This window comes from Anabas testudineus, chromosome 15, assembly GCF_900324465.2.
Source record: "Anabas testudineus chromosome 15, fAnaTes1.2, whole genome shotgun sequence".
NCBI lineage: Eukaryota > Metazoa > Chordata > Actinopteri > Anabantiformes > Anabantidae > Anabas > Anabas testudineus.
In genome coordinates this window covers 296,445-319,627 of record NC_046624.1, presented here as the reverse complement: position 1 = coordinate 319,627, position 23,183 = coordinate 296,445, and the positions used below count along the sequence as shown (strand labels likewise).

General features: G+C 38.5%; 2 protein-coding genes across 3 annotated transcripts in view; one reads left to right on the top strand and one right to left on the bottom strand.

Moving 5' to 3' along the window:
* vps8 (VPS8 subunit of CORVET complex) overlaps positions 1–23,183 on the top strand; it is a 46,739-nt gene that overhangs the window by 10,617 nt on the left and 12,939 nt on the right. The window contains exons 6-32 of one of the 2 annotated variants that reach the window (XM_026355186.1): positions 1,369–1,423; positions 10,670–10,794; positions 12,473–12,559; positions 12,658–12,725; positions 13,290–13,443; positions 13,539–13,598; positions 13,824–13,931; positions 14,286–14,366; positions 14,661–14,762; positions 15,119–15,193; positions 15,366–15,401; positions 16,179–16,269; positions 16,983–17,029; positions 17,126–17,215; positions 18,272–18,318; positions 18,634–18,856; positions 19,012–19,101; positions 19,421–19,472; positions 19,572–19,614; positions 19,808–19,880; positions 20,548–20,667; positions 20,818–20,889; positions 21,316–21,435; positions 21,958–22,014; positions 22,224–22,306; positions 22,605–22,689; positions 22,798–22,896. In XM_026355186.1, coding sequence (XP_026210971.1) covers positions 1,369–1,423; positions 10,670–10,794; positions 12,473–12,559; positions 12,658–12,725; positions 13,290–13,443; positions 13,539–13,598; positions 13,824–13,931; positions 14,286–14,366; positions 14,661–14,762; positions 15,119–15,193; positions 15,366–15,401; positions 16,179–16,269; positions 16,983–17,029; positions 17,126–17,215; positions 18,272–18,318; positions 18,634–18,856; positions 19,012–19,101; positions 19,421–19,472; positions 19,572–19,614; positions 19,808–19,880; positions 20,548–20,667; positions 20,818–20,889; positions 21,316–21,435; positions 21,958–22,014; positions 22,224–22,306; positions 22,605–22,689; positions 22,798–22,896 — 2,343 coding nt within the window. Of the gene's footprint in view, positions 1–1,368; positions 1,424–10,669; positions 10,795–12,472; positions 12,560–12,657; positions 12,726–13,289; positions 13,444–13,538; positions 13,599–13,823; positions 13,932–14,285; positions 14,367–14,660; positions 14,832–15,118; positions 15,194–15,365; positions 15,402–16,178; positions 16,270–16,982; positions 17,030–17,125; positions 17,216–18,271; positions 18,319–18,633; positions 18,857–19,011; positions 19,102–19,420; positions 19,473–19,571; positions 19,615–19,807; positions 19,881–20,547; positions 20,668–20,817; positions 20,890–21,315; positions 21,436–21,957; positions 22,015–22,223; positions 22,307–22,604; positions 22,690–22,797; positions 22,897–23,183 lie in introns of both variants that reach the window. The other variant, XM_026355184.1, reaches the window with a different exon arrangement.
* LOC113158883 (DELTA-sagatoxin-Srs1a-like) lies at positions 5,954–9,189 on the bottom strand. Its single transcript, XM_026355187.1, has 3 exons — positions 9,006–9,189; positions 7,208–7,319; positions 5,954–6,573 (listed from the first exon to the last, which is right to left on the bottom strand). Exons 2-3 carry the CDS (start codon positions 7,273–7,275, stop codon positions 6,147–6,149), a joined length of 495 nt encoding a protein of 164 aa, XP_026210972.1. The 5' UTR covers positions 7,276–7,319; positions 9,006–9,189; the 3' UTR covers positions 5,954–6,146.

Below are 23,183 nucleotides of genomic sequence, written 5' to 3'. Positions count from 1 at the left end.
GAAAAGGGTCGTGGTTGGGTACTCCAGCATGACAATGATCCAAAACACACGGCCAAGGCAACAAATGACTGGCTCAAGAAGAAGCATATTAAGGTCATGGAGTGGCCTAGTCAGTCTCCAGACCTTAATCCCATAGAAAATCTGTGGAGGGAGCTGAAGGTTCGAGTTGCCAAACATTGGAGAGGATCTGCAAAGAGGAGTGGGCCAAAATCCCCCCTGAGATGTGTGCAAACCTTGTGGCCAACTACAAGAAACGGCTGACCTCTGTGATTGCCAACAAAGGTTTTGCCACCAAGTACTAAAGCACGTTTTTCGAAGGGATCAAATACTTCTTTCCTTCGTGGAAATGCAAATTAATTTATAACTCTTTTTGAAACGCATTTTTCTGGACTTTTTTTGTCATTGTTGTGTCTCACTGTTCAAATACACCTACCATTGAAATTATAGACTGATCATTTCTTTGTTAGTGGGCAAACTTACAAAATCAGCTGGGGTTCAAATAATTTTTTCCCTCACTGTATCTATATGCTAAAATAATGCTGTGCATCATGTCATGGGCCTTCAGTTTTTTGATTTCACAGTACTACACACTTTTGTATTTATTGAGCAACACAAATGTCTGCAGGACTCAGTTTGAAATATAAATGTTTATCTACCATATACTTTGGAATATTGCTAATATTACTAATATTATAGTATTTCAGGTAAATTTCTGAGTCTCACTTGGTTGCTAATTATTGGGTAATTACTAGTAAAAGTGATTGTTTTTGTCATTTTGGATATTTTGGAAGTAAATAAGTTTAAATAATGTTATAATACTATGCACATTTCTAGGTAATTACATAATTCAAACTTTTATATACAATTGTTTAGTATTGTAATTTAGCCTCAATTTTGGACAGACTACCTGATAATTATATTTAAATTTCAAACTAGTAATATTGCAGTTATTTCATTTAAACTGTGAAACAATTACTAAGTAATTATTTAGTAATTAAAGAGCTGTAATTTACTAGGTTATAATTCTTTTTGGAAATGCCAAAGATGTTAGATAGTAAATGTTAATAAAAATATTAGTTGATTCTATACAGTTTTAATTAAGAAGGATATGATTATGTTATCAACTGCCGGTAATAAAAAAAGATTTTACATTTCACACATTAGAACAGAAAGTAAAGTTGGGAGATTTTTTTTAAAGCAAGCACAGCATTTCTACAGAATTCTGTACTCAACAGTGAAAACAGTAAGAAAGGGGCAGGAGAGAAAGAGAGCTGACAATAATAAAATTTTTTGATGTTGTTTTCTGGTCTTGTGTTTCTGGCTTTTCATAACTTCCTCTAATCAATAACCTTTATTTTTTATGTTCAGACAGTGTCGGGTCTGATTGCTGTGGGAACATCTCATGGTCTGGCTCTGATCTTTGGTGAGTCCCCTTTATGCTGAGAAGGATATTTGAGTGTTAGTAGTAGTATTTATGACATGCCTTACTTACTTACTTACTTACTTACTTCAAAATGGAAAATGTTTTTTTTTTTTTTTTTTTGCAATTTTTGTAATTTTATAAAAAAAAAAAACACATGTGCATAAGTATTACCCAATCTGAGCATTAGGGAGAAAAAGGCCTTAGTTAGGGAGGTGACCAAGAACCCAATGGTCACTCTCCAGCGTTTCTCTGTGGAGAAAGGAGAATGTTCCAGAAGAAGAACATTCTCTACAGCACTCCACCAATCAGGCCGGTATGGTAGAGTGGCCAGACGGAAACCAATTCTCAGTAGAAGTTTGCCAAAATGTACCTGAAGGACTCTCATGAGACCATGAGAAACTCTGAATGTCAGGCGTCACTTCTGTAGGAACCCAGGCACTGCTCAACACCTGCCCAATACTAACCCTACAGTGAAGCATTGTGGTGGCAGCATCATGTTGTGGGTATGTTTTTAGCGGCAGGATTAGGGAGACTAGTCAGGATCAGAGGAAAGATTGAAGCAACAATGTACAGAGACATCCTTGATAAAAACCAGTTCCAGAGCGCTCTGGACCTCAGATGGGGGCGATGGTTCATCTTTCAACAGGACAACGACCCTAAGCACTCAACTAAAAATAAGGGAGTGGCTGCGGGACAATTCTGTGAATGTCCTTGAGTGGCCCAGCCAGAGCCCAGACTTGAACTCTATTAAACATCTCTGGAGAGATCTGAAAATGGCTGTGCACCAGCGCTCCTCATCCAACCTCAATTCAATTCAGTTCAATTCAATTCAATTCAATTCAATTCAATTCAATTCAATTTTCAATTAAATTTTATTTGTATAGCGCCAATTTAAAACAGAAGTTATCTCAAGGCACTTTACAGTGTAAGGTTTAAGACCTTAAAGAAAATATTTATACAAAAAATTATAGAGAAAACCCAACAATCCCATTTGAGCAAGCTTTAGGCTTGAGGAGGAAAAACTCCCTTTAGAGGAAGAAACCTCCAGCAGAACCAGGCTCATAGTGGGCGGCCATCTGCCTCGACCGGTTGGGGTGAGTGGAAAGAGAAGAGAGAAAAGAACAGCAGGCAATAAAGACAACAACAAGCAGCAAGAACATTGGGCAGATGAACTGGATTCTGGAGATGTACAGCTCCAGGCCGAGGATACCTGCAGAAAAGTACAGAGAGAGGGAGACAGAGAGGAGGAAACACAACTAAAAGAGAGAGAAGACACAAAGTTAATGACATGCAATGGTGGCATTTGCATTGATACAGGAGAAAGGAGAGAGGAGAGGAGCTCAGTTTATCAGTAGAGGTCCCCCAGCAGAATAACCTATATCAGCATAACTAAGAGATGGTTCAGAGTCACCTGATCCATCTCTAACTATAAGCTTAACAAAAAAGGAAAGTTTTAAGTCTAGTCTTAAATGTAGAGACGGTGTCTGCCTCCCGAACCTGAACTGGGAGCTGGTTCCACAGGAGAGGGGCTTGGTAGCTAAAGGCTCTGCCTCCCATTCTACATTTGGAAACTCTAGGAACCACAAGTAAACCTGCAGTCTGAGAACGGAGAGTTCTGCTTGGAAGATAAGGAACTATGAGGTCTTTAAGATAAGATGGAGCCTGATTATTAAGGGATTTATAAGTTTGGAGAAGAATTTTAAATTCAATTCTGGATTTAACAGGGAGCCAATGGAGAGAAGCTAACGTTGGAGAAATATGATCTCTCTTGCTAATTCCAGTCAGAACTCTGGCTGCAGCATTTTGGATTAACTGGAGGCTCTTTAATGAGTTATTGGGACATCCCATTAATAAGGAATTACAATAGTCCAGTCTGGAAGTAACAAATGCATGGACTAGTTTTTCAGCATCACTTTGGGACAGGATGCTCCTAATTTTAGCAATGTTTATTAGGTGAAAAAAGGCAGTTCTAGAGATTTCTTTGATGTATGAAGTGAAGGAGATATCCTGATCAAAGATAACTCCGAGGTTTCTTACAGTATTACTTGAGGCCAGAACTAAGTCATCAATGGTGAGAATGTGTTTAGACATAGTGTCTCTGAGATTTTTAGGCCCAAACAGTATAACCTCTGTCTTGTCCGGATTTAGGAGAAGGAAATTGGAGGACATCCAGGTCTTTATGTCTTTTAAGCATTCCTGAAGTTTGACTAATTGATTAGTTTCTCCTGGTTTCATAGATAAATATAGCTGGGTATCATCTGCATAACAATGGAAATTTATAGAGTGTTTCCTAATAATATTGCCTAAAGGGGACATATATAACGTGAAAAGAATCGGTCCAAGCACAGATCCCTGTGGAACTCCATAGCACCTGATGGACCTTAAGAGGTACTGCAAAGAAGAATAGGAGAAACCAAAAATAGGTGTGCCAAGCTTGTAGCATCATACTCAAAAAGACTTGAGGCTGTATTTGGTTCAACAAAGTATTGAGCAAAGGTTGTGAATACTTACGTACATGTGATTTTTTGTTTTTAATAAAATTTGCCAAACTATCACTTTGACATTATCTAGTATTTTTTTGTAGAATTTTGAGGAAAATAATTTAATACATTTTGGAATAAGGCTGTAACATAACAAAATGTGGAAAAAGTTAGGTGCTGTGAAAACTTTCTGGATGCACTGTATACAAACACGTACACTTCAGCCAGTGAGGAACATACATGAATAGTTTAGTGTATGGTCATATGGGTTTTGGCCAGTCATTCTCAAATAGACAAAGCGTGTACCTGGTAACTGGCACAGGTGAAACCATATTTGTTCAACAGGTAGGAGATATGCCTATATCTAGCAGAGTTTAAGTTAACATGGTGTTTGGTGAGGGCAATGCACTTTAAAATCAACTGAACACTACAAACCTCTCTAAAAGGCAGGACCTAAATTGTAATAAATTCTTTATTTTAGCCTTTCAATTTCTGGCTGTTATATCCACAGTATTTAAAAAAACATGATATGAGGAGCAGAGCACTGTGGCAGTGGCTCCCAGAGGGGTGTTACACCCAGACACAGACACATCTACAGGATGAGAAATGTAACAAGAGTACATGCTCAGCAACACAGTCATTTATAACTTTCTGATGTCTGTAAGGCCACAGTTATTGAATCTTAAAGTGCTGCACAGATTTCAGAGACTAAGATGGTACCAAGCCTTTAGTCCAAAAAACCATGTAAGAGAAAAACCCTTAAAACTGTCAACTTTCCCTTTTCAGGACTAATGTGGTTATAAAGCCAGAAGCCTTTTTTTATTGTGTTCTTTATAGGCATGTAATAAAATTTTGGTGTCTGCCTGGACATATCCCTTTTTTTGACATATTTTGGAAGGATTTTGATCTACACTTCGCCACACCAAACCTCCTCCGATAATTTTTCAATCAAATGCAAAAAAAAAATTATATATAATCAGCTTCGGTGTTTCCTTTGCAATGACACCAAGCTAATTTCTGTAACCTTTACAACTAAAAAATTGACAACCATTTATTTTGGATATACATGCATTTTGTGCACAAAAAGGGGGTTAATGCTAGCTGACAAAAGAATGTGTATTTTGTTGGACAAATCATGGGTGGATATCATATAGCAAAACTGTGTAATTATGTGTAGAATACAAAAAATAATCTAGCCTATTTACTAAAACTCTTGGCTGGTGCTTATTTTGTGACTCAATGCTTTAGCTGCTTATCACCTTGCATTAAAAATACATTTGTGACGTTTAATGTAAATGGTAAATGGTCTGCACCTATGTAGCGCTTTTCTACCTAGCTGGTACTCAAAGCGCTTTACACTGCATCTCATTCACCCATTCACACACACAAGCACACACACATTCACACACCGATGGCAGAGCTGCTATGCAGCTGACCTGACTCACCAGGGGCAACTAGGGGTTCAGTATCTTGCCCAAGGACACTTTGGCATGTGACGTGGCAGCCGGGAATCAAACCACCAATCCTGCGATTGGCAGTCAACTGCTCTACCTATTGAGCCACAGCCACCCCAGTAGTATCTTGAAGATGAGGAGCCTAAATTCTACTTAGGCCTTCCTTCCACAACGGATTTACACTGACACTAACATTATAGTAATTTTTATACAGTAAATAAAGCTGTAAGCCAGACTATGTTTTCTTGATGCAGAGCTACATATTTTGTAAGCTGCTTTACTATTATTTATGTTTTTTGTAGATAAGTGTATAATGGAAAAACACAATACTGTGTTTTGAAAACTGTGACACATTTAGAGGAGTCAAAGACAACAGGGATAATATCAGAATAATTCAGTTATACACATTTATATATGTGTGTGTGTGTGTGTGTTTAATAAAATTTATATAGTAACAATATGATGATAACACAAATTCCCTCTAAATATCTAGGAACAGTCCCATATCAACCAGATCTCTTTAAGTTACTATTAGTTTAGTAATTACAGCAGATTAGACCTGCATTAGCACTGTTTGTAAGAAAACTGTAATGTATCTGTTGATGGACAAATACAAAGAGGACGTGATTAGATGGACACACAACGATCCTGTTTTTTATTATTCATTAGTGTATCAATTAACGAGCCACACTTTACCTAGTTATCACGTTTATGTTACAATATTTTATTAAAAGAGCTGTGGTCATCTCTCATGGCTTATAGCAGAAATATGAAACTGCTTCCTTTGATTTAATACATTCCAGTATCATTGACATCCACTCTCAGGACTGCTTCGCCTGATTCTGACATGGAGGCACTGATGATAGCAAAATCACCCTCATATGAAATGCAGGAGCCGTCTCCTTTTGCTCTTGCAAAATTATTTTCAGCCCCATTATACATAATGTCGTACAGATCGTAGTCACAGTTGTTTCCTCTGGCAAAGATCCCCACGGCGTACCAGTTGGAGTATAGGCTTCGGTCGTAGGGCACGGAGTACATGACAGCTATGATGTGGCTGTAGTCGTTCAGGGAGGCATTGAACAGATCATAGGTAAAGACACCAACAGCTCCGGTCGCAGCTCCGGTGGTCTTGTTGAAGAGTGCGCTGGCAGTGGAACAAGGAGCCACCAGGGGTGGCAGAGGGACCTCACAGTGGCCGCTCTCAGTGAACACCCTGGACAAAGAGACAAAACATGATAAAGACGGGTCTTACAGAATTTTTTGTCTCAATCATATCACAGATTTTACATCTATGTTAGTCTCCTTAAAAACACAAGGAGTAAAAAAACGGCCAGTTTTCTGAACCAAACAATAGTAATGACAAATTAACAAATTAAAACGCACTACAGCTGAATCTTTCCCCTGACCTTCTTGTGAATTGATAAAGGGTCATACCATTCAGCTACAAGAATCTTAGTTAGCTCGCATTCCATTTTTTTCTAAAGGTTGTGGAGGAGGTTAGAGATCTGTGCAGCCCATTAAGACATTTCAGTATGGAACTGGCTTTGTGCACGGTGGCCACAGAGGCACAGTGCTTTTGCAGTATGAGATATGGGAACAGTTGGGAGTCCATGCTTCAATTCACATTTGATTGTTTATTAATTAATACTATTCTCTGAGGTAAATCTTTGACTAGAAGTCATAAAAATACAATTCTTTCAGCTTTGCAGCAACTCTACAGCATGTTCCTGTCCTTCCACATTTGCATTATTGTCTTTGTAGTAACAAAATACTACTTGCCTAAGCCAGGTTAAATACAATATTTACCCTCGCTACCTTCAGTGAAAAGACAAGTACACAAGTATAACCTTGGGTTGACCAGAGTGAGGCTGCCAGAGTTGTTGTTAATCTCAACACAGCACTTGCGGTGAACCATTGTGGATGAGGTGTAGAGAGCCGGAGGAAGAGACTGGCTGTGAACTGGAGACAAGACAGAATCATTAACTGAATTCAGCATCTCTGAAGCAAAGCAGCTAGTAGTAGATCACTAGTCAGGCCCAGTGATCCATGCTTTGCTGATTAATATACAATGTTGCATTTCTGGTTTGGTGACCATAACTAAAGTCTGATCTCCCGAGTTGCTCTGCATAGGAAGTAGGTCATTGAGGAAGGACCATAGAGAAAAAATATAAATAGCAAGTTTCAGTGGGCTCTTATTTAGACAGAAAGGCTGCCTATTAAACCAGTGTTTCTTATAAATCTGCAACAACATTAATGATGGTGGTGATTATTTTACACATCACTTATTCAGAGCATCACCAGTTCTCACTACTTTCCTGCTCTCTCCTTTTCTCTTTTTAACACAAACATTCTCTGATCACACTAGGTGTTCTCTACTCATGTAACCACCACTATAGCTGAGGTTTGTGTTACTAGCTCACACTTTTCTCAAGAGTTCCATGTCTGGTTGTGAATAGATAAAGCCATCGCTCCTTTATCTGCATGTGGTTTGTCAACATCTTAAAATTCCTAATTCAGGTGTCACTTGGAAATGTCAGTGCTGATGATGTGTGTAAATGTAGCTTTATTGATGTATTTATTGTATTATATGTATGTATATGTATGTATATGCGTATATGAGGATTAACACATATAATGTGCCTAATATAATAACACAAAAAATGTTTGGATCATATATGTCTTTACTGAGACATTTTGACTGGCTGCCCACTTCTTGGTAGTGTAGCCACAGTCCCAAAATGCTTCCATTTGTAGATTGTTTGCATAACTGTAGATCAGTGAATTGCTCACATCACTTTGTAATCCTTTCCAGCTTTATGTAAATCAACAATTCTTGACCGTAGATCCTCTGAAAGCTACTTTTGATTAGGCGTGGCTCACATAGGCGTCTCCTTGTGTGAAGTAAACTCAAAAAGTTTAAGTGTGTTTGTCAGTTTAAGTAGCTCTAGCCCACACCTCCAAACTATTTTTTTTTTGTATTTATGGTTTTTATGCTAACACTTGACTCCAATTGGCTTTTGAGTTCATTATCCAAAGGGCACTTTATATTTGTTAATACTCTCAACTTAGATGGATATCAGATCACATTTTATGAAAAATTAATGCAGAAAATCATGAAATTCCATAAAAATGTCTTGCCACTGTATATATTTGGGTGCACTTTTTAACCTTAATTGTGATTATATAATGCACTACATGGTGATGTATTGATCTTATTAATAGTTTTGTTCATTTGGTCGTGTTGTTTTGAGCTCAATTGCTTCCTTTTCAGTTTTTTTCAGTAGAATCTTAAATATATTAATGTATTATTTGGGAGCGGAGGGGGTTCAGGAACTACTTATGGCAGAAGTTAAATGAAGATCCACAAAAATAGCAAATAAACTAACTAAATCAGAAACTAAAATAACATTCGATGACTGACTCTTTGACCACACTTGCATGACTTTGGCTAAATCGAGAAATAGAAGACAAAATGACCAATAAACTGCCAAATACAGTCGAAAGGTTCCATACAACTAATATAAAACCAAACATGAAACTTGAAACATCAGCTACATCAGCTCTCATTAGTAAACATGGTAGGACCTTGAATGCCTACTTTACAAAAGTGAAATTATGTGAATATAGCAGCTTAGTAGCTCTTACCTTTTGCTGATCTACAGAGTTAAAGAACCAAATCAATGTGAGCTGGTTTGGCAGGATGTGGTTTTATTGACTCAGGTGATCGAGACCTGTAGGCACCAGTTACCACCCTCTTTATCTCCTGTCCGGTATCAGCGCCCTGCTCGCCCCCGTATCTGGACCTCGCTGCCACCTTATCACAGTGACACTACTGGGTTACACTGATTACGTCAGTGTATGCTTTTGTTTGGGCCTTTTTTGTGTTTGAACTTCTCTAATTGGGTATGTATTATTTGTCTAGGGCGGGACATCAGGTTTGCCATGTTCAACAGGTTATGATACAAAGCGGTGCAGTGTTACATTAGTTTATTACTTTACTGAGTCACAAAAAAATGCAGTCAGGTTCTGAATATATCAGCAGCACTGTTCACAAATTCAAATCCATTATAAATATATTATCACAGCAGCACAAACAGTGGTGTATCATATAGTATATCTATAAATTATCTGCAGCATTTGCAAGGTTGTTTTAAATTTAGTCATCTACAAAATAATAAATCTAGTTTTCAATCACCAAACAAAGAGAAAAAGTTAAATTGTATTTATTATAGGTGTTAGTAGCAGTGAGTAGTAGTTACAGAGGCAGTATAGTAACCGTTAAGGTAGAAAGAGTAAAAGCAAAAGGAGCAACAGCAGAAATACCTGTGGTAGGACATAGCCAGCAAAAAAATCACACTGGCATTCGTAGGTAGAGTTTTAGCAACAGTTGTAATGATATTAAGGCCAATGTATGCTTCTGCGTCAAATATAAGCTGTAGGTATGGAAGGGTCAGTGTCTACACAGTGCCAGATGTTCACTTCCCCAGAGATGTAACTACTATGACAGTCCAATTTAACATCAAATAGGTGGACAGGACTCCATCATTCAAGATTCCATTTTGGATATCCAATAAGACATTAGTGATGTCAGTCTAAAATCACTTGACTATAATGCCATTTTAGCAAAATTCACACATCTGCAATTCAAAGTCGTCAGAATGCAAATGTAGGCATCTGATACAGTTGAAAACAGCCTGTTCAATGTCTTTGTAAGAGAGGAACTAGCAGCCATCATATCAGTAGCACGTCCAGTATCAATAATAGGTGTTTGATCTGAAGCCAAGAGTGAATCAGAGCCTAAATCTTCTAAATCTAAAAATGTATATATATTTTTTTGTAGATAAGCTGCTACAACATTTAAAGTAAGATTCAGAAGTTGTCAGTACCAGCTCAGTGACTGCAGTTAATGGTTCTCTCAATACTTAAGCAGATATACAATCACTGTTTTCATGTGTGAGGGGGGTGAGCTATAAGCAAAGCTGACCCATGTCTCTTTATAATGCTGACATAATGATGCCTGTGCAGGAAAAGGTATGAACACTTCTGTGGGATGGGTCCTTCATTATTAATGTTGTTCATCTTGTGTCCAACGTGACTGGCTCATGTCTGTTTGTTTGGCTGGGCTACTTTGGAGCATGCTCAGTTGTATGATTTGCTCTTGCACTCATCTTTTTTTCTGCCTTTGTGTTGTGCTTAGCTACTGATGTGCTTTTTGATTTTTTTTTTGTTACCCTTTTGAGTTAAGAACTACGGATACAATTGTTGCTGTACACCTGTTTAATGCATTACATGTTCCTTTTCTTCTTAAGATACCAATCAGGCTCTGCGACTGTGTTTGGGAACCAAGACGACTGGGGCAGAGTTTGGAGCCGTCTCTGCCCTCAGCATCAACCACGATTGCTCACGACTTCTCTGTGGGTTTGCCAAAGGACAGGTACCATCTATACTTATGCACAGTTACATACAACCACTGACTTACTGACTAGGTGCTGAATTGAGATGTAAAAAGTTCATTAGCATTTCTACAGATGGTTTGAATACACAGATTTTGGATTCTGCTCTAAAACATACAGTACTGTGCAAAAGTCTTAGGCACCATTCATTTTTTCTGTGGTTTGCCAGTGCTATTATAACTATATACCTATTTATATTGTAGTCACTTGATTAGAATACAGCTAGTGTACATAGGAAATATGTTCACAGTGATAAAAAACACAAAAATATCAGAATAAACAGCATATGTTGGCTAAAGTGACAAATATTAAATATTAAATTTACAGATTCCTGTAAAGGAATCTGGAGAGGTCAAGGACAAAAACAGAAGTGGAAGATCTGATGAGATGTTTCCCAGAGAATCTTCTATGAGAGATCAGAAGTCCAACAAGGACATGGTTCAGCATCTGGCAGCTTCATGTGGATGGTTGGTCCTTCTGCAGCCTGAAAAAGGTTGACCAAAAATATTTATTTTTTATGGAAGGAGAGAAGCCAAGAAACTACTTTTCGTATTTCTAAGCTTAAAAAAAGAAAGAAATTGTGGTCATCGTTCATAAAAGCAACAAAGCAACAAAGCAAATGGTGCCTAAGACTTTTACACAGTACTGTATGTGGTGAGAGCGGTGCAGCTGAGGAAGTTTATTCACATAAATAATGCCTCCAGTGTGAAGACAATTTCTCATGAATGAGAATTGAAGGGAGAACTTTTTTAAATTTGGCACAAACGTTCAAGAGTTGGTGGTCAAACGTTCAGAAACACCTGGAGGGAATGTATATGTATATATGTATATATATATGTATATATATGTGTATATATATATATATATATATTAATGGAGACTAGTTCATCAGGAAGATGGCCCCAACTGATGGTGTGCTTAGTCAATACCTCAGGCACCAGGCTTGTGCAAGCTGTTCAAAGATACCCCTGAAACAATCCAGCACATAACAGCGGGATGCCAGATGCTAGCAGGCAGGGCATACATGACCAAGTGGTTACACATAGTGTACAGGAACATCTGTGCCGAGTACAGGCTGGAAGTCCCAAAGTCAAAATGGGACGCACCTCCAAAGGTGGTTGAGAATGACAGAGCTAAGATCCTGTGGGACTTTCAGATACAGACCGAGAAACTGTTGAAGGCCAACCAACACGACATAGTAGTGGTGGACAAACAGGAAAACAAGGCTGTAGTGATAGATGTAGCAATCCCAAGTAATAGCAACATCAGGAAGAAGGAGCACGAGAACATCGAGAAGTACCAAGGGCTGAAAGAAGAGATAGAAAAGATGTGGAAGGTGAAAGCGCAAGTGGTACCCGTGGTGATAGGAACACTGGGGGCTGTAACTCCCAAACTGGGAGAGTGGCTCCAGCAGATCCCAGGAACAACATCTGAGATCTCTGTCCAGAAGAGTGCAATCCTAGGAACAGCTAAGATACTGCGCAGGACCCTCAATCTCCCAGGCCTCTGGTAGAGGACCCGAGCTTGAAGGAATAAGAGTGCTCGAAGGAAGGAGCGAGTGGGGAATTTTATATATCTATTAGTAAAGATAGTAAAGATTCAGCTTCAAATCCTGAACAGCCTTACTCATGCCATATGTGTTTCTATCTGCTTGATTAGATTACGATGTGGGATTTAGCCAATGGGAAACTTCTGAGAACCATCACTGATGCCCACCCTCCAGGAACAGCTATACTGCATGTAAAGGTACATGCACAGTCATCCTCTGAGTTACCTGTCTTTAGGACAGCAAAGAAACTTCTTTAAAAAAATAAAGCAGTTATAAAGGATTTTTGTGTCTCTAGTTCACAGATGACCCAACCCTTGCAGTGTGCAATGACAGTGGAGGATCCGTTTTTGAGCTGGCTTTCAGGTAGCTAAAATTAGTTTGTTTTTAATAAGTCGTTTAAACTCTTGGTCCATCACCCATTAAGCAGTTGATGTGAAATGTCACCACAAGGAACTGTTCAACATAGGTTTACCTCAGTCCATCTTTAATGAACTCGGACCCCGAAGAGGGCAGCAGCGCTTGTGAATCTTATATGTCATATGCCACCTGCAAAGTGTGTGCTGGCCAGTGTAATTCTCGATGAAAATGATTCAACTATTTAACCTTCAAAATGAAAGAAGAAAAACTGTAATGTTTCATTTTGGCAGCTATTGTAAATGTTAAACTGCAGTTTAAATTTTACTCATTTGTGGATTTTTGTTGGATTTAGTTATCAATTTTAGTTTTTCCTACAATTGAATTTTCTGAGCATTCTTATGATGACAGCTGTCATGTGAAAGTCAAACTCACTAGTTAGTGAGTTTGACTTTCATAACCCTGGGAAGGGGTATGATCCTGGTGTGCATCAGTTTTTCCTCCGCCAGCTTTTCATTTGCATGGGTTACCCTCAGTATCTCTGTCAGTGTTGTGTTTTTCTCTGTTTTCCAGGAGGGTGATGGGTATGCGATCCTGTGACTCCCGGTGTCTCTTCAGTGGTTCTAAAGGGGAGGTGTGCTGTATTGAACCGCTGCGTGCTCCTCCAGACTTGAGAGACCATCCCATCACACACTACTCCCTGCTGGCTATGGCCTCTCTCACTAAGGTACACAAACACAGTTCAGTTCATTGTGTTTTTCCTCCATTCTCTGCTTATTTACCCAATTGTGCGTATTTAACTTTTTGGGTTTCTTTCACCAGATTCTGGTCATTGGACTAAAGCCCTCCCTGAAAGTCTGGATGACTTTCCCTTACAGCAAGGTCTGTATTTCTTTATGCTGATCCTTTGGGCCCAAACTGAGTCCAACTACACAATTACAGTATTACCATGTAAAAGCACAACAGCAACAACTTAAAACAAGTCCAGTTCATATCGAACATCAATTGACCTGGATGACTTCTACTGAATCTTCACAGTCACGACAATGAGCAATTAAAACAGTGCTTTAAGACGAATTACTAATGTCATGTGTTATCTTTCACTAGTCTGATCCCTCTAGTGTTCCTCAGCTGGCCTGGCAGTTTGTTCCTGTTCAGAAGACAGTCAACCCAATCCTGGCTTTTTGCAAAGGAGATACAGTTCACTTCCTGCTGGTATGTGGGAAACCATGTTATGGTAATGGGGGGTTGAAGGCTAGGAATTAGATAGATTTCTTTTAATGAACAATGATAGCCATTGATATGTGTTTCTAATAAGATTTTTACAAGTGTGCATGTTCATGACAAAAGACTGAGGATAGGGAAAGTAGAATGATGGCCATCATTGCGAATATGCATATTACATTTTTCTCTTCCTTCAGCTACATGCAATCCTTTAGTGTTGTGACTATACATATGCCCGTGTCAGTGTAGCAGTATAGCTTTGTAATGTAATATTTCATTTAAGTGTTTAGTGGAAACAGTAGTGTTTAATGTTTTAAGTTTTCTCCTGTATTACTCATTGTTCAGGTAAAGAAGGAGGAGACAGGCACCATCCATGTCATTAAACAAAGACAACTCCACCTCAGCTGTGACATCATCAGCCTGAGCGTAAGTACCTAACTCAAGACAGTGATTCTTCCAGCTGAGAATTGGAAGAGTTGTCTTAATATTGAGGCAGATTTTATGTGTGAAGCAGAGGTTGTGCCCATGTACATATGAACTGGCTGAATTTGCAGCAGCATGGACAGTTAGGTACATGTTATGTGTCTGGTCCAACATTTAATTGAGTTTGCCAGGTAAAGTTTTGTGTAATTAAAACCCTCAACCCTTATGTTTGCGTCAAACATGTATCTTTTAGTGCAAAGTATGTTGTAACCTGCTCGCATCTCTTTGTCTAAGCAGTGGATCAACAGTCGTACGCTGGTCCTGGTAGACAGCCATGAAAAACTGCAGGTTGTGGACCGGCCCAGTCAAGAGATTTTGGAGACTCTGGAGTTGGAGCAGGTGCAACTGGTCTATAACAGTCGACATTTTAAATCGCTGGCCACAGGAGGGAATGTCTCCCAGGCTCTGGTGAGGGATTAGCTGATGGGGGACAGGATCAGAGGACAAACTTCACATTTGTTAGTTCAAAAATAGAGCTTAATTAAGCAATTTAGACACTTATACATAAATAACTAACGTTGCGATCTGAGTAATTAGTAGCAGTGTAGGGCTGCAGCTTAGGATGACACCTTAGAGATAGTATCCAAGTTCTTGGCTTACATTCTGTTTTTTGAAGCTTCATTAGTGATGGCCTTTAAATGCAGTAAACTTTGACTGGTCATTTGCATGTGTCTAATAGCATGTCTATGTTCCAGGCTTTAGTGGGAGAAAAGGCCTGCTACCAGTCAGTGTCAAGCTACGCAGGACAGATTGTCTATTTGGGCACCAAGGTACTGTGTTGTACTACATGTTCCATTTGTTGTCTGTATACACTGCTGCATATCCATAATTAATCCCTCTTCAGAGAAGACCACAGGTTGAAATTCAATGTGAAAGTCAAGTTTCTTGTGCGAGCGTGGTGGTGGGTTTTATTTAACAGTGAGATGTTGTCTTGTCTTGCAGTCAGCTCACATTATGACTTTGAGGAACTGGAGGGAGGTATGTATGACTTGGATACTGTACACACAGTATGAGTAAAGACTTGGGTCAGCAGCACAGATCACTCATTAGGAAGAATGGTTTACAGTTAGTGTCATACCTTATCAGTGTTACATTATGCTTACATAATGATTACAGGATGCTCGTCAGAGCATGGCTGTACCTTTGTTTAAGAAACACTTATAAACCAGATGTACACCAATGGAATTCAACAAATCTGTACATCAACACAGAATAGTACGAGGGATATACAGTAAGTAATCTGAGTGTGATGACAGTCAGATAGTCTGTGGCCATTTTTTGTAAAAACACTTGTATAAACATGACAGAAGGTCAGATCATGTGTGCCATTCAAAAATCTTAAAAAAAAAACACTGCTTTGTGTTCTCTGTCTTAAATAAACCTACTCCAGAAACGTGCCTAATTATTAACTGGACAAACTGAGCTGCCATATAAAGATGTTGAAGTAAAAGTACAATGTTTATTGATGTTGATATTTAACTGCTTTTCTTCTTAACCATGTGTTAATAGCTCAAGGTTTAAATGTTGTTATAAATCTTTAATGCCTGTATATGTGACATGTTGATTGCAATAAATTCAACTGGTTTTTAACTACAATCAATAATCAAAATCAATAATGAATAGATGGATTTTTTGAGTTTCTTTGTACTTCATGTAGTTCGCATAAGTAGATAAGTAGTTGCTCTCTTTGCCCCTGATGTTACTATCTATATTATCTATCTATATAATCTTTACTCTTCACTTTTGTGTGTACAGCGTATAGACTACCTGCTGAAGCAGGAGCATTTTGTGGAGGCCTTAGCTTTGGCCTGGTCCTTCCATGAGGGAACTGCTAAGGCTGTGGTTGGTGGGTAAAATGCACATCGCACATCGAGCAGCCTGTTACTAAATGCAGCCTGTTCATCACAGTCATATTGTAGCTGTTGTAATAATGAGTTTGTGGTCAAGTCAAAATTTATTAAAGGCCAGTCTCACAGCAAGTGTCTCAACACTTGACAACAAATACTCTTGTAAAAATCAAAGAAAATAAATAAAAACAGTAAGTTAAAAGAAAGCCTATGAAAAGTAGAATCTCTATTTACTAGAATGTATAACTATCATTAGCATAGCAAAAAATACTGACTCCATAATCATGGGTGATTTGGCCAATTGGGAAATATGAAAGGAAAATAGAAGCAGGACTAAAACAGCCCATAGCACTTCAGGTGTTATGTGTGAAAAGGTAGATAGGTAGATTTTTTTTAAAGGATAAAAGCATAAAAGAAATTACATTGCATTGTAAAATGACTAAATGTAAATTAGAAAAAATATTCAAAAAAATTGTATTTATCTGATGATTTGAACTTGTACTTAGAAAGTCAGTTTTACACAACATGCAGTTTGATTAGTCACTTAATATTTTTTACATGCTTTATTAATGCTCATATAAAAATCACTAGGACTTTGAATACAGTATTAGTTCGTGTCAGTTTTATGAAATGTATAATATATGAATCAGAATATGATTAATTGTTGCTAATGGACAGCGTGACACTAATGTGTGACTTGTGTTTATTTCAGGTCTGTTTGGAGATCCAGTCAAAAGGAAGGGAGTGGTAGCTGACAAGGTAGGAACAGAAAACCACCTCTTGCTGTATTAAATCTACCTACCCTGGACAGTGTAGTACTTCATTGTGTTGACTGGTACAACTCTGTGTGTTCAGATGGTGGAGATCCTTTTCCAGTTTGCAGAGCATGCTTTAAAGAAATGTCCAGAACAAGGCAGGATCCAAGTGATGGAGCAGCACTTCCATGTAAGACAGCCCACTGTACAGTGTCAAGCCTGCCTCAGCTTACTGTAAGCACGATCACAGAATATTAGCAGCTGAGCTCAGACAGCAGAAATCGAGTGATCATAATCAACATTTTTTTATTAAATAGCTCAATATTTGGGATTTTCTGACTCTGTGAGGGTGAGCTGAAAAAACAGATATCAATCTCATATCTGACATATCATAAAAAACTGGAAGCAGTTATTGCAAACTAGTAAGCACAACTCTGTCCAAAGTCCAAAAAACCAAGTACCAACACCCCTAAATTAAATATCAGTAATTAATACTTTATATCTCATAAAAGTGCTATAATGCCAAGTTGCTATTTTTACATGTTTTGGTGACCAGTGCTTAACATAACCTGTCCATCTTTATAATGTCTTAAGTGCAGATGTGAGTGTAAAACTTGATATGACATTCAGTAGTGTAATAACTGTTTTTATTACATTTTATTTGTCATCTGTCAGAGGGCCCCATAGACTTCTGAGTTGTCTGACTTCCTGTAAAGAGCCTAATGATAGATCTTTAAACAACACTGTACTGTACTGACAGGAATGGTCACACAGCATGTGGCACATTTCACTTAAAAAGACTGCACCCGATGTTTACCAAAGACCAGCTTGACTCTTCACAATGCTTGGAAAACCCTATGTGAACTTATGAAACTAAGGTTGAATTGTTTGCAGCACCAAGTATGGTGTAAAAAGGGAACCATGAACCAACATGAAAACATCATCACAGGTGAAGTATGGTGGAGGAAGCATTATGACTGAGAGCTGCGTCAAACCCAGTCAGAGCTCAGACCTCAACCCAATAGAGAAGCTGTGGATAGACACAAAGAGAGCCGTAGTACCAGTACAGTACTTCAGTAAATCTGCTTAGTTACTTCCTCTGATAACAGGCCGACAGTACATTTGGATTGTACCTGTAGTTGTGAGTATGTATGTATGAATGCTGCGTGTTTTTTGTAGTCAGTTGACATGGTTCATTCAAGAATTTTAGAAATCTGTCTCTATTTTTCTCTGTGTCGATGTTCAGGATGTGGTTCCAGTGCTGGTGGATTACTGCCTGCTGCTACAGAGGGCGTAAGTATGTCTAAATACCGTAGTGTACTTAATGGGCTTTTTTAACAAGTCAATGGTTTCACACACACCAGGATGAATAAATGGTTGTGTTTGTTTCTGGTGTGACAAAGAGTTTATCAAGATAGTAACAGAATAGTCCAGTTTCCCAGTTCACACACTTATTGTCAGTGACCTGCTCCACACAGTGCTTTTTTAACTTATTTCCCCTTTCTGATCATTCCGTACATTCATAGCTTAATGTTAGCACACCCACACAGATTAAATGCTTCATGTGTGTGTTCTTCTTTTTTTCTCTGTGTGTATCTGTGTGGGCAGCGACGTGCTGTTCAACCAGCTGTATGCTCGGCTGGTGGAGAACATGGTTGCTAAGGGTGTCTTCCTCGAGTCCTTGGAGTCGTACATTGTTGTGGACCGCCTTGGTCACCTTACCACACCTATCATGAGAGACCTTCTGGCCCATTACCATGGCAATGGTATGATGGACAGCCTGGAAAGATGCATAGTCCACCTGGATGTGACCAGCCTGGACATACAGCAGGTGTGTGTGTGGGTGTGGTTGAAGTAAGGAGTGTAATAATATCATCCACACTGTTCAGCAGCATCAAAAAAAGCTATTGTGGACTTGCTAGAAAACAGACATGTTTGGGTTTATCATATCTATTTACGGTCCTCTGTGTCTTTGTGTGTTTATAGGTAGTTCAAGTGTGTTGGGAGAATCAACTCTATGATGCAATGATCTATGTTTTCAACAGCGGCATGAATGATTACATCACACCTATGGAGGTGAGTTTTCTAACTTAACAGAAATCCATAGATCCTATTTCTAAATTAAAATAAATATATTTTTAAATTAATACACATACATACGATATATTATATTTCTAATTTTGTTTAAATTAATACACATACTTCAAAATGAATCATAGTCAGTAAAATTATTTTTATATTAATGGAAATTAATAAATTGTATTTCTTAATTCATGTCGGTTAATATATTTCTAAATATTTCTATATACATCCTTTTGATCAGCTATCACATGCCGAGCAGTACCTGACTAATTGACTACCCACCCCTCTGTTTTGTCTTATTTGTATTTTTCAGAAACTCTTTGCAGTGATTGGACCACCACTTAGGGAGGGGAGGAACCTTACAGGTAAGGCTGGCATTCCCTTCATGCAGTACAGAAACTTGGAAAAACGTTTTAACATTTAAAACACATTTTTTTCAAATTTATAACTCTTCTGGTTTTTAGATAAGGAAGTGGTGATGGGAAACAAACTTCTTGTGTACATCAGGTAAGGTTCACTGACTGATTCTTTTGATCATTAGTGCACTCAGCTGGTAGAGGTCACAGTATAATTATTATGACATAAACATTATACACAAAGAATGTAACCTGAATTTTAAACTTTGTTAATGCAATATATAAATGATAATTTGTGTGTGTGCATGTGTGTGTGTGTTTGTGCATGTTGTGTGTGTATATAGCTGTTGCCTTGCAGGAAGGGCATATCCACTAGGAGATATTCCAGAAGACCTTGTAGTTCAAGTCAAGAACCAGGTATGTAGATATTGTTTATTTGAACATCATGCTCCACTGTCAGACTATGTTCTCTTACAAATATATATAGTGCCAGTGCCCCCATAAAGTCTGGAACACTGACTTATTATCAGCCACTAATACTCATATTTTTAGTCTTGTCATTAAAACATCACATACATTCTCGTGGACAGCGGTGTTTATACTGTATGCACACGTTCATCCCAAAGCTGTATGTCAGGAACAGGTTATAAATGCTAAATAGTCTGCACTTATATAGCGCTTTTCTACCTAGCTGGTATTCAACACTGCATCTCATTCACCCATTCACACACACAAGCACACACACACCGATGGCAGAGCTGCTTTCAGCTGACCTGACTCACCGGGGGGTATCATCCCAAGGACACTTTGGGATGTGACGTGGCAGCCGGGAATCGAACCACCAATCCTATGATTGGGAGATAACTGCTACTGCGCTACCTATTGAGCCACAGCTACCCCTTAGCCAAGTTAGCAGAGGCATACAAGTCTAGTCTTTAAGGATTCTGATTACGGGAAACACTGATCCAACAGAGCAGATCAATATTTATGCCAGTAGTTCATTATTAAACAGCATGTAAAAGTGTACCTTGTTCATGCTTCTTTTCTTGACTTGTGTGTGTATGTTTGTGTGTGTGCATATCAGGTGTTTGAGTTCCTGATCCATCTCCATTCAGCCGAGTCATCAGTGGAGGAGGAGGTTTTCCCGTTCATTCGTACTCTCCTCCACTTTGACACCAGGGAGTTTCTCAATGTCCTTGCCATGGTGAGATGTCTTCATATCATTAGAACTGTTGACACGCTAGGAAATATATGTTTAGCATCTTGAACGACTGTATGTGTCTCCAGTTCTTGCATGTAACATTCATTCATGGCTTTATCTGTCATCTATTAATTGATTCTCACTTCATTGTAGACATTTGAAGATTTTAAGAATGACAAGCAGGCCCTTGAGTACCAGCAGAGGATAGTGGACATCTTACTTCAGGTAAGATCACAACAATCAATAACATGTTTCGCTCACACAGAAGTATTGATTGCTGAAGACCATCATGAAGAGAGGATCAGTAATCTTATATGCTTTTTATCTTCAAATCCATTTCCAGCAGAGAGTATATCTAAACAAAAACAGCAGCATCACATTATTTGTCTTTTTTTTTTAACTCCCTGATATCATAGTATTACTCAACACACTGAGACTGCGTTTTATCCACCATTCACCTCAAGGGTTACATGTCAAAACAGGGTGACCTTGTCATCTGGTTATGTTGGACAGAAACAACTTTGGGGATGCACCGATTTATTGGCAATCTTTGTACACTGGCATCAGTCCATTGGCAAATAAGATGGCATTCACTGTTGTTAGATGTTTTTCTACAGCTCTGATCATTAATGTGTCTTTCTGGTTACCTAGGTGATGGTGGACAATCCAGACTTTACTCCTTCCCAGGTGGGAGGACTCTTCACCTTTTTAGCGCGACAGTTGGCCAAGCCAGATAACACGCTCTTTGTGAACAGAAAGCTCTTTGATCAGGTAATCAGATCCCCCAAATATGTTATTAACAGTCAGATAATTCATTAGAATAGCTGACTTCTGGCTGCTGTTATAGAGAGGCATCATATTTGTATGGGCTCACAAAAGCTAAATCTGCTGATTTTTAATTAAATACAGCAACACATTTCATTAAAGTTGGGACAGGAGGACAGGAAAAGCCGTTTAAAGCTACAAAAACACCTTATAAAATATAAATTAGAATAAAGAGCAGCCTCACTCACAAAAATCTGCTGAAAACAGAACCATTCCACAACTTTTTCTGCACTTAAATCTTAAAAAAAGAATCTTGCACATACACCGCATGAAACAGAAACAGCTCTTCCCAGAGCACTTTACTTGTTTTTCTCCTCTGCTTAGATTTTTTGTTCGTCTTGTACCTTACTGCTGCTGGATTACTAACTTACCCAAACTAATATAACCATCAGTTAAAATTCCTGTAGACAACATACTTATGCACTGCTCAGTTTCATCAGTATATCCTTCACCTCATTATCTTTACAGGTTCTGGAGTTCCTGTGTTGTCCAGATGATGACTCCCGTCACACTGAGAGGCAGCAGGTTGGTGAAGTGTACACATAGCAGTACAACCTCAGCAGAAATCAGTGTCTCCAAAAGGATCATACAGTTGAATCAGCACCTCACCAAAGCTAACTAAACAACATCACCTTCATGAAGGAGGATTGAATTCAGGACTGTACCATTATCTTCTTGGTGCAGTCTGTCATTCGCTAGATGATGTCATTGTCTGTGCTGTGACTGGTTTGTAGGTTCTGCTGGAGCTGCTGCAGGTCGGGGGCGTGGTCGAGTTTAATGAAGAAAAGTTGCTGGCTTTGGCAGAGAAGGCAAAGTTGTGAGTAGCTGATCAAAGACCAGAACCAAATACATTTTCTTTGAATTATTGTGTTGAGTAATTGTAAAATCTATCATATAATAGATCTATTTATTATTAAGTAATTTAATATTATTATTTAATATCATATCATTATTTTTATATATTTCTTAGTACTTTTAGGGTGTATGAGTTCACATCTTTGCTCTATGTTGTGGACATTGGTTAGTTGAACCCCCTGTGAGAAGTTCTAACTGTAACTTATGGTATATAAGTTAGTAAATGACTACATTTAACTACATTTCGTTTCACCCTCCAGCTACCAAATCTGTGAATTTTTATATGAGAAGAAACACCTGTATCACAGGATCATTGACTGCTACCTGAGGGACCCCCTCAGAGAGGTAACAGACACCTTAGGTTTATCGAACCAAGAAACCATTATACTCGTGGATAATATTAATATATTGGCTGTGTGTGTGTGTTTGTGTGTGCATGTGTGTGTGTGACAGGTGGAGGTCTTCAGCTATATCCACAATCTGCTCTCCATGCCTGGCTATAGCCCTGAAGAGAAACAGTCGATCAAGAACAAAGCACTACAACACATACAGGTCACTACATACAGTCAGGAAAAAAATATATGAACCCCATCTGATTTTATAAGTTTATCCACTAACCAAGAAATGATCAGTCTATAATTTCAATGGTAGGTTTATTTGAACAGTGAGAGACACAACAAAACAAAAGAATCCAGAAAGATGCATTTTAAAAAAAGTTAGAAATTAATTTGCATTTTCATGAATGAAGTATTTGATCCCCTATCAGTCAGCAAGATCTCTGGATCCCAGGTGTATCTTATACAGGTACCGAGCTGACACTGGGAGCCCTCTCAGCTCGT